This window comes from Phycodurus eques, chromosome 11 (assembly GCF_024500275.1).
Source record: "Phycodurus eques isolate BA_2022a chromosome 11, UOR_Pequ_1.1, whole genome shotgun sequence".
Classification (NCBI taxonomy): Eukaryota; Metazoa; Chordata; class Actinopteri; order Syngnathiformes; family Syngnathidae; genus Phycodurus; species Phycodurus eques.
In genome coordinates, this window is record NC_084535.1 from 17,726,356 (window position 1) to 17,741,598 (window position 15,243).

A 15,243-nucleotide genomic window follows, 5' to 3' on the forward strand; every position below is an offset into this window, starting at 1 on the left:
AAAAATTATTACAAAAGATATCCTGTTTACCAGGTGAAGGGAGGCTGTTATTTTACCGTTCTGGACTCCACATTAGTCCTGTCCTTCCCCTCACTATCCTCGTCCTCATCATCATCACTGAATTCAGCTGCTGCATTCTCGATGAACTTGAAGGCCTCCAATACAGCGCTTGAGTCCGAGAGCTCAGCTTTCCTGTTAAAAAGCATGAATATGTCCATAAACCCAGAGCTGCATTAACAGTTTAACTGCTTGCAACATGATTTACAATCAGTCAGTAACATGCATATAATTTATTTAGCTAAGGTCACTCCTTCTATGTTGTAGTATGTTATTAGTCTATAGCAGCTTCGTATGAGGAGCGAGAGGAATTGGATGGTAGAGAGGGGCATTGAAATACTACGAACCATAATAGTTGCTGCAATACTCATAGATGCTGGTCTCAGTTTAAAGCCAGAGAGGACTGTAGAAGGAACTTACCCTCTAGTCCCCATGCCCTTTACTGATGTGTCTGTCCCATTGACCAAAGGCTCCGTACTCATACACTCAACTGTCTTCCCACTTCCATCGCCGGCTAGTCCTAGCAGCGCTCGGACACGCTGTGACTTCACATCTAAAATGGTGTCTGTGTAGCCCACCTCCTGCAGGTACCTAGAAAACGACAAATACAAAGGTTAAGTGGTTGTTTGAGTTGTAGGAAAAATAGAACAATGACAAAGGGGGAGATGACCTGCTGACTGATTTCATAGTTCTGCATTAAAAAAACGACACTTTTTCACAGAACAGAGTTTTGACAAGTACAAAATACTGCAGTGACTTTGATGTGGTCAGAGATGAAGAATGAGGGTCTTGCTACTGTCTAATGTGTCTCGTCGACTTGCACAAATCTGATTAGTAGCATCTTAGGCAGGATGATTCCGATCAAATTAACACTTTGCTCATCAAGAAATATGGGCTGTGTGATCACCCAGCATGTGAGGCAGATGATGTGAGATGCTGACGTATGGTGACTAGATAGAATGACCACATTTTCCTGCACTAAGGGAGCACATCATAAAAATTGAAGATAGGGAGTACAACCCTCCACCAAAGGGTAAATGGGTAAAGTTGAACATACATTTGAATTTCAGATTAAACGTTTGAATATTTGGACACAACATGTAATAACTACCTCAACACAACAAATTACAAGTTTATAAACTTTAACTGGTGAGATTTTACTAAGCTATAAGCACCCAAAACATGTTGAATTGAATTTTCCGTGTTCAATTTTTCTTCCGAGCCAAATTCCGAAGGATGTTTCTTGTGACAGGTTTCTGACACTACAATTTTGTTCATATAATAAGATTTGATCAGATATATAGATGTGCTTTTTATGAAAAACATGCACATGAAAATATAACAGCAGGTTATAAAAAAAAAAAAAAAACAGAACAGGTAATGACTGATGCTGCCCATGTGAGGGCGCTCCTGTCCACATTTTTTGGCCTCATCACCGCTGACAAAGAAATAGCCATCATGCACAAACTATAACTTGCATGACAAAGATGCACCAGAGAGCGTTCCAAACAGTCAGATAAGTAAATTCACATGGCATATGTTCATTTTGTAGCCAAATAAAAAAAAATATTATTATGAAAATATAAAAGGTATGTGTTCTTACTGTCTGAGGAGCTGCCGGCCTTGTTTCCAGGACAGCTGATTGTTCAGCGATCCAGAAGTGTCGTTCTCATTTGTCTCGTCTGGAGGAGAAAAAAGGAAACAAATCAAGGCTCCGCAGAGTATGGCCTAATATCATTTCCACTTGGTAAACTCCACCACAACATTCTTCACTGCATTCTAGCAACTACAAATATTCAACTATCAGTTACTTCCAGTGGGTCAATCGAATTTATCTATCAACTAATAGAATGATATAGAATATTAATTTGCTTTCGTTTGTAATTTAAAAAAAAAAATCTTATCTGTACTTCTTGGCACTTGAACAAGCAGGTTTGAATATGGCCAACATATTGAAAACGGTAGGTCTTTGTTTGATGGCACACAGGAAAAGTGCAATGATGTGCTGGTGCCTGCTGTATCCAGAACTGCATACATTCGCTGTGTCGCTCTAATAACACAATGATAGGACTCGAAGCTCACTGTGGTATTCATCAACATTCGCGCTCCACTTGTGAGTTGGCTGTGACTCTAGCATGGACCAGATGCATGTTAATAACATTTGGAAGAGGCTGACATAGGTGTGTCACAGTGGCCGGGGGGTTGTGGTGCCAAATAATTAGAGTTGCTCAAGAAGTGGGTCACATGCCTAATTCAGCAAGGTGAGTGATGGGAAGCTGTGTCACCATACGAGCAACACCTCCCACTTGTCTCAACCCTCGCCACACACCCCCACCACCTAACAGCTCTTGCCTCACCTCCTGCTTTCATCAACACTTCAAGGGCTTGGGAGTTTTGAACAGTCTTCATGAAAGTAGATGAGGAAATAGGAGAGGAATCGGCAAAATATGACTTGATGATGGCAAAGGACCTGAACACGAGAGCCCAATCAAAAGAGCCAACAATACGACCACATAACCTTCCATGTTTACACTGGAGGAAACACAGATCTAAGTACTGCTGGAGTGTAATTAGTGTGTCGCTGTTTTCTCCTGATGATTGTGTGGGTTTTCTTAAAGTACTTCAGCTTCCTTCCACAGTCCAAAAACATGCATGTAAGGTTCAGTGAAGACTCGAAATTCTCCATAGGTGTGAATGTGACTGGGACTGGTATATGTGGCCTGTAATTGGCTGGTGACCAGTCCAGGGTGTACCCCGCTTCTCGCCCAAAGCCAGCTAGGATGGGGTTCAGCTCCCCTGTGACCCTAGTAAGGATAAGTGGTATAGAAAATGGACAGAGGATAAATGCAGCAGGTTTAGCATGTGGAATGTGAGATTCAAGGAAACAAAAGAGAATGTTGGTTGAGACAAATGGTAACGTGTGATATTTTACGAAGAATTTAGGTAGAATTTGAAGAAAAATGCTTTGATTATGCACAGTTTTTGACAATCAAGTGAGATTAGTGCCACGATAATAGAATGCATGACGTTTTTTTTAAATTGAGGTTCATAAAAAAACTAGAATATGGAAAAAGATCACAAGAACGTCCAACTTCTTTTCCTTTCGGCTCATCCCATTAGGGGTCGCCACAGCGTGTCAACCTTTTTTCATGTAAGCCTATTTCCTGCATCCTCCTCTCTAACACAAACTGCCCTCATGTGTGTCATGAGTCTTTCTTCCAGGCGTACTTCACAGTTCATTTTCCCATCTCCCCCTTTCTCTGCCAGACCTCCTGGCAGGTGTCTCCATGCAGAAGAGCTCTTCCACAACTTGAGTTCTTATGTGAGCTCAAACACTGGGCAGGCAGCCAACTCCACCATATACAGTATATGATCAGTCAATCAGTCCACCTACTGTATTGGCTCTCAAATCATAAAGCTTACACATTGATGAATAATAAAGAGTCTTCTTTTCCTTTCGGCTTGTCCCATTAGGGGTCACCAAAGCGTCATTGTTTTCCATGCAAGCTTATCTCCTGCATCCTCCTCTCTAACACCAACTGCCCTCATGTCTTCCCTCACTACATCTATCAACCTTCTCCTTGGTCTTCCTCTAGATCTCCATAAACACCTACAAGGCAAATAATGCATCTGTGGTACTCTTTCTAGGCATAAAACTATACTGTAGCTTGCAAATACTCACTTCTGTCCTGAGTCTAGACTCCACTACTCTTTCCCGTAACTTAATTGTGTGGCTCATTAACTATATTCCTCAAAAGTTCTTACAGCTCTGCACATCACCCTTGTTCTTAAAAATGGGCACCGGCACACTTTTCTCCATTCCTCAGGCATCTTCTCAGCAGCTAGAATTCTGTTGAACAAGCTGGTCAAAAACTCTCCTCGATGCTTCCATACCGCCACAGGAATGTCATCAGGACCAATTGCCTTTCCATTTTCATCCTCTTCAGTGCCTTTCTAATTTTCCCTTTATGAAATTATTGCTACTTCCTGGTCCACCACACTTGCCTCTTCTATTCTTCTCTCTCTGATTTTCCTCATTCATCAATTGCTCAAAGTATTCTTTCCATCGATCTAACACACTACTGGCACCAGTCAACATTTCCATTTCTATCCTTAATCACCCTAACCTGCTGCACATCCTTCCCATCTCTATTCCTGTCTGGCCAACCTGTATAGATCTTTTTCTCCTTCTTTAGTGTCCAACCTGGCATACATATCATCATATGCCTCTTCTTTGGCCTTTGCCACCTCTACCTTCGCCCTACATTCCGCCTCGATGTATTCCTTTCTCCTCTCCTCAGTCCTCTCAGTGTCGCACTTCTTCTTAGCTATCCTTTTTCCTTGTATGGTTTCCTGTACTTTGAGGTTCTACCACCAAGTCTCCTCCCCTTTCCTACCAGAAGATATACCAAGGACTCTCCTGTCTGTCTCTCTGATCACCTTGGCTGTAGTGGTCTAGTCTTGTGTAAGCTCCTCCTGTCTACTGAGAGCCTGTCTCATCTCTTCCCGAAAAGCCGCACAACACTCTTCCTTTTCTCAGCTTCCACCACATGGTTCACTGCTCTGCCTTTGTCTTCTTAATCTTCCTCTCCACCACCAGAGTCATCTTACACACTACCAGCCTATGCCTTCTAGCCACAGTCTCCCCTACCTACCACTACCTTACAGTCAGTAACCTCCTTCAGATTACATCATCGGCACAAGATGTAATCCACCTGCGTGCTTCTACCTCCGCTCTTGTAGGTTGTCCTATGTTTCTGCCTCTTCTGGAAGAAAGTGTTAACTACAGCCATTTCCATCCCCTTTTCAATGTCTACCACCATCTGTCACTCCAAGTTCCTTTCCTTTCCTTTCCTGGATGCTGAATGTACCCATCACTTCTTCAGCACTCCCACTTTCCTTCACCAACATTCCCATTACAATCTGCACCAATCATGACTCTCTCTCTGTCTGGGATGCTTAGAACTACTTTGTGTCAGTCCTTCCAGAATTTCTCTTTCACCACTAGGTCACTTTCTACCTGTAGGGCATAGCCACGAGTCACATTATACATAACACCCTCAATTTCAAGTTTCAGCCTCATCACCCGATCTGATACCAAGACATTCTGAGGTAACTCTTCCTTTAAAATAACCCCTACTCCATTTCTCTTCCCATCTACACCATAGTAAAATCATTTTGAACCCTTCCCCTAAACATCTAGCCTTACTGCCTTTACACCTGCTCTCCTGGACACACAATAAATCAACCTTTCTACTAATCATCATGTCAACCAACTCCTGAGCTTTTCCTGTCATAGTCCCAACATTCAAAGTCCCCACATTCAGTTCTAGGCTTTGTGCTTTCCTCTTCTCTTTCTGCCAAAGAAACCGCTTTCCACCTCTCCTTCGTCTTCGACCCACAGTAGCTGAATATCTGTACACTGTTAACCCGGGCCTCGACCGATCCAGTATCGAATTCTTTGGATGAACGCTCATAATTGTTTGGCAAGGTTTTAAGCCGGATGCCCTTCCAGAAGCATCCCTCTGCATTTATCCGGGCTTGGAACCGGCTTATAGTTTGCACTAGTATGTGCCCCCCCCCCATAGGGCTGCATTAAGAAAGTCCATGTTTATTGTAAATGTGCTTTTGATTGCTATTTAGTTTATCAAAATTGTCTTGAATAGCAAAACAGCATTTGAATAGAATGTCTTTTTTACAATTCAGTACAGGTCTGAAGTCAAAGAAGTGCAAGGCATTTGATAGCTTTAAGTGTGTTGAAAGGTGCGGGTCCTAGATTCAAACTATTCTGTTACGAAACAGTACTTTATAAATATTATTTGCACAGAGAACTGCATTAACAATGGCATCATTTCACTAGTCAAGACAGGACAGAGAAGGAAACTATGGAAGCAAACAAGATCTGACATGAAGCCTTGACACAGAAAACGGTGATGTCACGAAAGGTATGTGAATGAACACAACAAAAATTGTTGTAAATAGTGATTTAGCAGAGCAGGTGGAGGTGACTGTAAACTTACCAGAATCGTAGCTTGGAGGTTTCAGGTCACCTTGATTTAACTCTGTCCCGTATTTTAACTTATGGTACTTTGCTCTGTAAGTAAAACAAATCGAGGAGGTGCACAGGTAAACAAACATGGATAATGATACATTTGCATAAGTCAACAAAAAGTGACAAACCTAACGTCTTTGAAGACAACTCTGCATAGTCACTTGACTATTCAGACCATCAAATAAACATGTAAGCCTTAATTTCAAATATGTGCAAAAAAGACAACGCTCCTTGCTGTCACATAGGTGCAACTCTTCATTCATTCAATTTGTTAGTACTGTAATACTCTACATTTACAAATTGGTAATCAAAGAAAAAAAACTCATTATCAGCACTAAAATGCAAATAATGTAAAAATGTATTAGCAGAGGAGGCTCGGTACAAAGAGTACTCCAACGCCTTTCAATTCACACGGGTCCAGCTCGTGACACCAGTCCCCATCCAGAAGAAGCTCCCCTCATGAAAATCTCATCACTGCTTTTAAGATGTTCTTGGTGATGTGAGTGGCTGCTTAGCAACCATGGGGAAAGTGGTAATAATTCTGGATTACAAGCTTTGCTCCTGAGGCAGCCGTGTGCTCTCTCGCAGGGGAAAAGTAGATAAATTGGCATTAAAAAGAGCTAGAGGACAATCCCATGCTTGAAAGACTGGCCAATGATGTTCCTCACATTGGAGAGGTCACTGACATCTGAGCTGAAGAAATCAGAGCAACTCTCTCAGCTCTATTGAAACTGAAATTATTTAAAATTTGGCATCTCGAGACACAGTTAAGACATTCAGGAGACAGACGGGTGAGGGGATCTGATGACCCAAACAACAATTTGAGGTGGTCTGGACCACTTGTCACTACATTCTTTAAGATCACAATTGTGGCTTGGGCAACACTGAGGGACTGCCTAACGTCTTCTGTCTAAGCAGAAATAAGTAAATATAATACTGTTTGAAACATACAGTCTCAGACCTCCCATTCTCAGTGCTCACTTTGAGATCTCAGGAAGTTGGTTAAAAAAAGACAAAGCATTCCACAGTCATAAAAATGGCCAACATTTTATAAAATTGCAAAAATAGTATAAGATGTTCCAAGCACTCTGAAAAGGAATGGGATTTACAAGAGTTAGTTTGTGTTATGTGGTCCCGAGAGGGGCGAAAACCAGCTGACTGAATATGTGCTACATTCAAACCTGTAAAATACTGATTAGGTCAATTAACCTCCATTTATCGGGACATTAACTTCTTTTAAAACAGTCATTGAGTTCTTCATATTCAATTCACGTTCCAGAGGCAGGCTTGAGTTAAATTTTCAGTACCAGTGGCGTACAAATGTGTTGAAGAGGAATCGTGGGGGTTGGAGTGGTGGTGGTGCTGACGGACTTTTTAGACATTCGCCAAAGGGGGGAGAGGCTTTGTGGGGCAGGTGTTTAAAGCCCACCAAAACCTGTTTGGATGCCCCCCCCCCCCCCCCCCCCCCCCCCCCCCCTTGCATGCCACTAATCAGTGAGCAGCTGTCCAATTATTGTTCATTGGTCATGGTCAGAATAATACAGTTTGTACAAAGTTTTTATAGAAAAGTGTGTGTGTGTGACATTGTCTTTAGGTGGAGGAGGAGAATACAGTTGCTACAAGGTTTTCCAGTGAGATGGTGACAAGCTGGTGCACGTAAGAATGACAAAAATAAAAATCTTTCTGCGAAAGAGCTATGGCGTTGACCTCATTTCGGCTAGCGAAAGAATTTTCCATTCTTGTCCTCATTTTTTGCATGTTTATCAAGACATGCCAACATGACCTTTTTGCCAGAGTGTTCCCTAAGACATCAGACAGCTAGACCCAGGAGAATCTCACATCACTGCTGATATGTGAAAGACTTCTGACTCTGTGCTCTCAAAATGCTCGGATTTTTTTTCATGAATAAAACTTGCCAATGAATGAACTTGAACGCATGACACCCCCAGAGATGTTGATTTATTGACAAATGCTACTACACCTTTTCCCACATTTATCTGGGCAAAAGGTATTTTCAGAGCAAAGAAAAGATGCAAACATGTTTGTGGGAGGGTTGAAGACTCAGTAGTGATGGCACTCACCTCTCTTGCTTCAGCGCATATTCCAACATTTTGATCCTCCTCACAAGGTCTTTCTTCAGATTCTCCTGGCCTTTTCTCTCTCCTTGTAGGAAGGCGATTTGAGCCTGTAAATACAAAAATAGGTGAGGTTTTAAAAGATTAAAAGAAATACATGCTATGAGTTTATAAAAAGATAATTTTTTTTCTGGTTTGCTGGCATCCTCGTGATAAGACAGTCTTTCTTGGAATAAAGACTTGATGTGAACCTCCGCAAGGCTACAGCACATCAGAGAGCAGCTACTTTTGTCGAGACTGAAATAGGACAATGTCAAATCAATATGCGTGGCAGGATGGGAAATAATGTTAATAATGTTCCCTTCTATTTTAATCTAACCTACTCACACTCCTACACAACAACTAACCACCAACGCTGTTCCCCAAAAATATTCTGCACATATTCTCTCTTTTAAACAGGCAGCTGCTTGAGCTGCTATACTGATTGAGTTTAAATACGCACATTAATCAGGTTACTGACATACTATGGTCTCTGTTTTTTCACACTTCTCTTTCAAGTCCCACTTTACATGCATTATGTTAAATTTGATTTTTGGAGAAACTATGACTGCCTCTGAAGACTAGGTGGTGGTGATGCCCCTTTCAGCTTGTTTAGCTGTAGATTTTTCAACAAGGAAGAGGTTGCATCTGGGTTTCTTCCTGGTGCTAAAGCGTTTACTTTGAAAAAATTAAGTATTAAATAGATCCCTTTTGTTTCTTGTAGGGTAAATCAGATAAAATTAATTATGGATATAATAAACAACAATTAATGGCAAATGCATTCACACAATACACAAAGTATTGTTGCACAATAAAGTGCAACTAACAGCTCCTCAGGTTGGATTAACAGTATGCTTACCTGCTACTTCTGCTGTTGATTTTCAACATAGAAATAATCCATCCATCCATTTTCCGAACCACTTGTCCTCACTAGGGTCGCAGGCGTGCTGGAGCCTATCCCAGCTATCTTCAGCCGATAGGCGGGGTACACCCTGAACTGGTCTAACAACTAACAACCATTTGCACACACATTCACCCCTACGGGCAATTTAGAGTCTTCAATCAACCTACCACGCATGCTTTTGGGATGTGGGAGGACACCGGAGTACCCGGAGAAAACTCGCGCAGGCACTGGGAGAACATAAACTCCACACAGGCAGGGGGCGGGATTTGAACCCCGGTCCTTAAAACTGTGAGGCAGATGTGCTAACCAGTTGCTCACCGTGCCGCCACATAGAAATACAGGAATTTCTCGAGTTACGACGTACTCTACCTACGACGTTTCGACTTTACGACGCCCGTGCCTCATCCGCCATTTTGTCCCCTGCACCATAGTGTTTCTGCTTAGCTAGTGCATAGTGCTTGTCTGTGCTTGTCCGCCGGGAGTATCTTTGCCTTTTTCGCCCTCCTTTTTTCACACACTCAGCAGTAATGGTAAATACAGAATCTTATTTTTTTTATTTTAATGTATTTTAGTTTCTTTATACGAAGTGTTAACCTTTCCTGCTACGGTCACCTGACCGCGGTCGGGAGACGCAGGGGAGACGCCTTCTCCAGAGTCCCGAGGTTGTCCTCCTCGGGGTTAACTCCCTTCTCTCGTTGCACAGCTGAGCTGGGTGGCGGCAACAGTAAAGGCATGAAGCACCGATTTGCTGCTTGAATGGCTTTATTAGCTCCTCTGCACATTCAACGTCAACGGGTCCTCCGCTAATCGCTACTCTTCCCCGGTCGCCGTCACTACACGTGCCACTGTACACACTCGCACCTCCGCGCAATCCTTACTCCTTCACAGTCCTGCCGGACGACGCCTGCGCATTCCCGTCTCACTCACACATCGACGCACACGCCCACACACACTGAGCTTGCGGTCACAATCACGTGTGACAATACCCGTAACAGAAGTATTTTGACGTAAATTCCGACTTTAACGGTGAAATCCGACTTATGCGGAAATTTGGGTTACGTCGCCAGCGTAGGAACGGAACTCGTTCGTAAATCGAGGACTTCCTGTAATACAAATAGAATATAACAAAAATAAAGTGAAACCAGAATCTCCTGGTTAAATGAGCATTAAATGAGCAGTGATTCAATCTGCTACTACTCTAATTTTAACAAACAAACAGACGTGCACCAACGTTTAACAATGTGTAATCAATGACCAGTACACTAAAAACTCTCTGCTGGCACACTTGTGCAGGGAATACACAGTGGTACTGTAACGTTTAGCTACGGGTAGGGAAGAGTTTTTTTTAACCAGTCGTGGAGGATACGATCTTTCGTGTTTTGTTGACATGTAGCCTGAAGCATGTTGTTCAGTGTAAGGTGACAGAGTACTTGTACTCCGCTGCTGTTGTTCTTAAAGTCATTAACCCCACACAAACACTCTGCCAGTGTAATCTTTGTGTCAGTAATCTGCTGTAAAAACTTTTGTTTCTTACGTTACTTTGCGCTGGTGCTGTGGCGGCATCACTCCAAGAGATAATTGGAGGGTCAGCTTTGGAATGGGTGGCAACAAATGTGAAAATCCTATGACGCTTTAGTAGGTGGTTGGAGAAACAGCGAGCAAATTATTTTAAACATCTCCATCTTAACAAAATGGAAAGGGTTTCCACACACTGGACCACCTTATTATTTGCCATCTACCATGCTATATAGTTGTGTGCTGGCGTGTGGCGATGACGTCACAGACAGGCCAACTTAATTGACTAAAGTTTCAAGTTTTTAGCATTAAAAGTGCTTAAACCCACACCAGGGTGCGAAAGATTAAATAAAATAAATTTTGTATAGCATTTATTGCTGCCCTGCGATTGGCTGGCAACCAGTTCAGGGTGTACCCCGCCTCCTGCCCGATGATGGCTGGGATGGGCTCCAGCACGCCCACGACCCACGTGAGGAGAAGCGGCTCAGAAAATGGATGGATGGATGGCTGGCTGGATAGCATTTATTGCATTACGCTATACAAAATAATTTTTGTATAGCAATTGCTGGGATTTGTGTAACAATTTTTCAAAACACTGTTTTGGGCAATAGTTTGTATAAAAGTTCCAGTAAGTACTAAATCACTGTCTAATTTGTTAGCGTTCAGTGATTTCTACAACAAAATACGGATATTCCCTAACATTTGACAGCTCCACCCTTGACCAATCAGCAATTGCCATGCTGTTTACTTCTGCCTACTTCAATTCTGTTTACTTCAATCCACACTCTTTTCATGGATTTATGAGAAATAAACAGTTCAATCTTTGTTTTGACAGCTGCTGACCACTTAGAAAAAGGTTTCACTTACTGTACTTATTTTGGATACTGGCAAAAAAAAAAAAAAAAAAAAACATTTCACAGGAACAAGCAAAGGCAGGATGGGAACTCGTCATTTTTTTGTTAACTTTATGTTCACATCCCAGAGGGAACGAAATAGAATTCCTTCAGTGGAATCTATATGCAGAGGGTGGTGTGAGTTTGAGTGGGCTGGATGACGAGTTCACACAGATAGCAAGTGGAGCTGTTGTAGCCCACAACAATGAGTCACGACTGCACTTGAGTCTGCCTCACATTGGAAGAGGCATTCTCAACATCCACAGCTCTTTGCATACAAACTCAAATGTACTGTTCATTATGACAGTCGTTTTATAAAAAATAAAAAAATAAATATCCTAAATTTAGACTTTCCGTGCGTGTCAGTCAGTGATGCGCTTAATAAGCAACATCAAAGCCAACTCTCGTCTGCAGGCTACAACTCCTTATTCATCATTATTTCTGGCTTCACAATGATTTGGATGCCGCGACCCTAATGAGGATAAGCGGTTAAGAAAATGGATGGATGGAAATGCATCCTGCACTGACAACCATGTTTACAAAGTTCCTTGGGTGTCTGACGTTGCACATCAATAAGCTAGTGTGCATGCATACAAGTATGAAATGCAGATTTGGGAATTTCTTTCATACCTCAAGATTTGATTTGGCCATGACTTGATTATCGATTACACTGGGTTACAAATATTATTTTTTTTTTGCAAGTTGTCTTTTTTTTCCAACTGATTTAGGACAATTTTGCATCGGCTCAATCCGAAAATGACATCTGTTTCTGTTGTTTAGGTCGGGTTTTTATGCCAAATCGTTAACAGTTTATTAATCAAACTTTGCTTATCGTAAATAAAACTGTACACACTGATAAAAGTACCAGTAAATTGCATGTTACGTCATCATTGTTCAAAATTTAGGCCATTAACATCTGACCATAGTTCAAAACGTTGACCTGATTCAGCAAAACCAATGTAATATTTGGATTCAGCACATCAACATTGCCCAAAATGAGCCAATGAAAACTGAGACAATATATTTGTTGTTGACCAGTGATCGATGCATCGTGAATCCTGAAGTTTTTTCCTCTACTGTACATTTCAAGTTTGCGTTACTGTGTGACTACTTACACTAGTTTTAAAATATTTTTTGTTTTTTGTCCTGTTCGGCTGTTAGGTCAAGCAGAAAGGAGGGTCTGTCCCTTTTATGCCGGAACAGTTTTACTGTGTCACAGTGGACTTTTTAAGCTGCCACTGTGGTTTCTTTGTATTCTGATGGACATTTATTGAGAATTACAGTCGTTCAGTCGTTAAACGGGAGTGACAGAAAAAAAACAAAGGAGAGAGAGTGAAAAGGTAACTTAATAATATAGGAAAAGAAAACAACAAAAGACAAAGCATTAGTTGTAAACAAGATGGGGAAAGGTTAGGATTAAGGTTAACATTATATAACTAGTAAAATGACACATTGGATTTGAATGTTGTATGGGTCATTAGTACACCCTGTGAGGACAGGGCAATAGAGGACAGAACTGGACAGGAGGGGAAGCATGCTGGACAGGGGTCATGGACCCGGATGTCCAACTGAAGTGTGGTGGGAGCGACTATGTAAATTCTAAACTGTAAAACCAGAGTGTAAGTGAGGGGATACCCAAGAAATTTGCATAGTTCTAAGTTTTGTCGCAAAGTTTGAGTGGCCCCACACCCAGCGAATAAGTCCCAGGGGTGTGTGTCTGCAGACACATGGAAGTGAATTGACACCGTTTTGCATGCACAATAACCGGCAGATAGGGTTGGGGATTGTTTGAATTTGAGCGATTCCGGTTCCTCATTTCGATTCCAATTACAAACGATTCTCGATTCAGATTCTTTTAGGGGGCTGGGTCAAAAAAGTTTGAATGGTGTAAATAAAGGGTGACCAAATTATGAACATCCATTACTTTAGCAGCCCACAGCATAGACATAAAATGAACATTTGACTTGGGGTTCTTTATAACCAGTATCAATATCAATATCAAATTGAGGTGTTCAAACCCATACATTAGTAATTTTGCAGATTTCGAAACTATTTTCAGTTTCACAAATTGTCACTGCATGTCAGGAAGAACATGTGACACTATTCCAAAGAGATCTTCAACAGATATCAACCATTCACATCCTTATCCGAATAAAACCTTTGCCCAAAGACCTCGGCTATTTTGTGGTGCCAGATAGTGAGAAGAGTGACGCTTTGTTAATCTCTGGCTTGCCATCTACACCCTGATCAAACATTAACCTTAGGAGGAATGTAATGAGTCAACTAAGGCTGGAAAGAGACACAGGAAGCATTTAATCCTCGACTCACACTGACTGCATTATTGGGCTATGGGATAAGAGCTCCTCAGTGTGTCCGAGTGAGTGACACGTAAGACGGGGCATCCATTCAAGAGCGTGGGGTTTTTCAGAAATGGCAAAAGGAAGGTAAGGTAATAAACTAATGGCTACAGAGGACAATAAATACCAGATACAGACAATTCTGCTAAGGTAAGAACAGAAGTCTGCACTTTGGCATAATGTCAATCCTAACGTGGGACTCTGTTTTATACTTCTATCAGAGCTAAGAAATACTTGGCCAACCATATAACTGTTCATTACATTGAGTTAATAGAAGAATAGTTAATTCAGAGCAACAACCAGCAGTAAATCATACTTGCATCACCAATACAGAAAAGGAACATAGCCTACAACAGGCAAATTGGGCATTTTTTTTTTTTTTTAACAACTTAATGTTTGGGTTGGTAACTAGGAAGCACACAACTGCTATATTATACATTTGTTTATGATTATTATGTATTCTGGGCCTGAAATGCAAACGAGTCTTAGTTCCACACATCAGTGCGACAGACAATAAGGACTACTATTTAAATAAATAAATAAATAAATAAAGCTTGACACAGCCAACATAGTGAATTCCAGTCTGACAAGGCTTGAGTTTACTCCATTTGACAGGAATTCATGAATTCATCGGGCCTTGGGGCTTCCACACATGGTGACTCTTTGCAACCAGAGGAGGTACAGGGGCTTGTGTAAATCCTATATTTACAATGCAAGCAAGTTTTCTTTCGATGAGCACAGTTAACTCACAGCTACCCACCACGATGAACATGATGGTCGACCTGATAACTCGCCAAGTACATTCCACACATGCCATCAGACTGGCAGTAACAAGGGCAGCAACAAAAGCTGCATAACTCTGGAAGGAAAACAGGTGAAAGGCATTCATCAGTCCAAACAGCAGTAAATACGGTAACTCAACAGGGATCAATCAGGATTGTTTCTTTGGACCGGTGAACTTTGTTCAAAATTTTTAACTGAAGTAGTTAATTTTTGGAACGATGAACTGAACTTTGAACTAGTTCGTGTAGAACATGAACTTTCCCAACACTGATCCTGTATTATTTTACGTCACAATACATATCGCATGTTTAAAATTTGGGAATTTTTTTCCCAATATCGTGCAGGTCTAGTTCTATGTTTTCTCCATTTGAAGATAATGCCTCTCACCATGGTTCGCTGGATTCCTAAAGCTTCATAATTGGCTTTGTAACCCTTTCCAGATTGACTGCAGATTCTAATCTGTTCTTAAATTACTTTGGATCGTGGCATTTTGTTGCAGCTCTTTGAGATCTTTTGGCCGACTGCATTTTGTCAAACAGGTTCTATATTTAAGTGAATTCTTGACTGA

At 41.5% G+C, this 15,243-nt stretch overlaps 1 protein-coding gene across 6 annotated transcripts in view; it reads right to left on the reverse strand.

Moving 5' to 3' along the window:
- The window catches only part of LOC133409498 (striatin-like), a 36,131-nt gene that overhangs the window by 10,398 nt on the left and 10,490 nt on the right, over positions 1-15,243 (reverse strand). For all 6 annotated transcript variants that reach the window (XM_061689586.1, XM_061689585.1, XM_061689584.1 and 3 more), the window contains exons 2-6: positions 8,191-8,294; positions 6,078-6,151; positions 1,661-1,739; positions 478-648; positions 57-192 (exon numbers count right to left, since the gene is read on the reverse strand). In XM_061689586.1, coding sequence (XP_061545570.1) covers positions 57-192; positions 478-648; positions 1,661-1,739; positions 6,078-6,151; positions 8,191-8,294 — 564 coding nt within the window. The remainder of the gene's footprint in view (positions 1-56; positions 193-477; positions 649-1,660; positions 1,740-6,077; positions 6,152-8,190; positions 8,295-15,243) is intronic.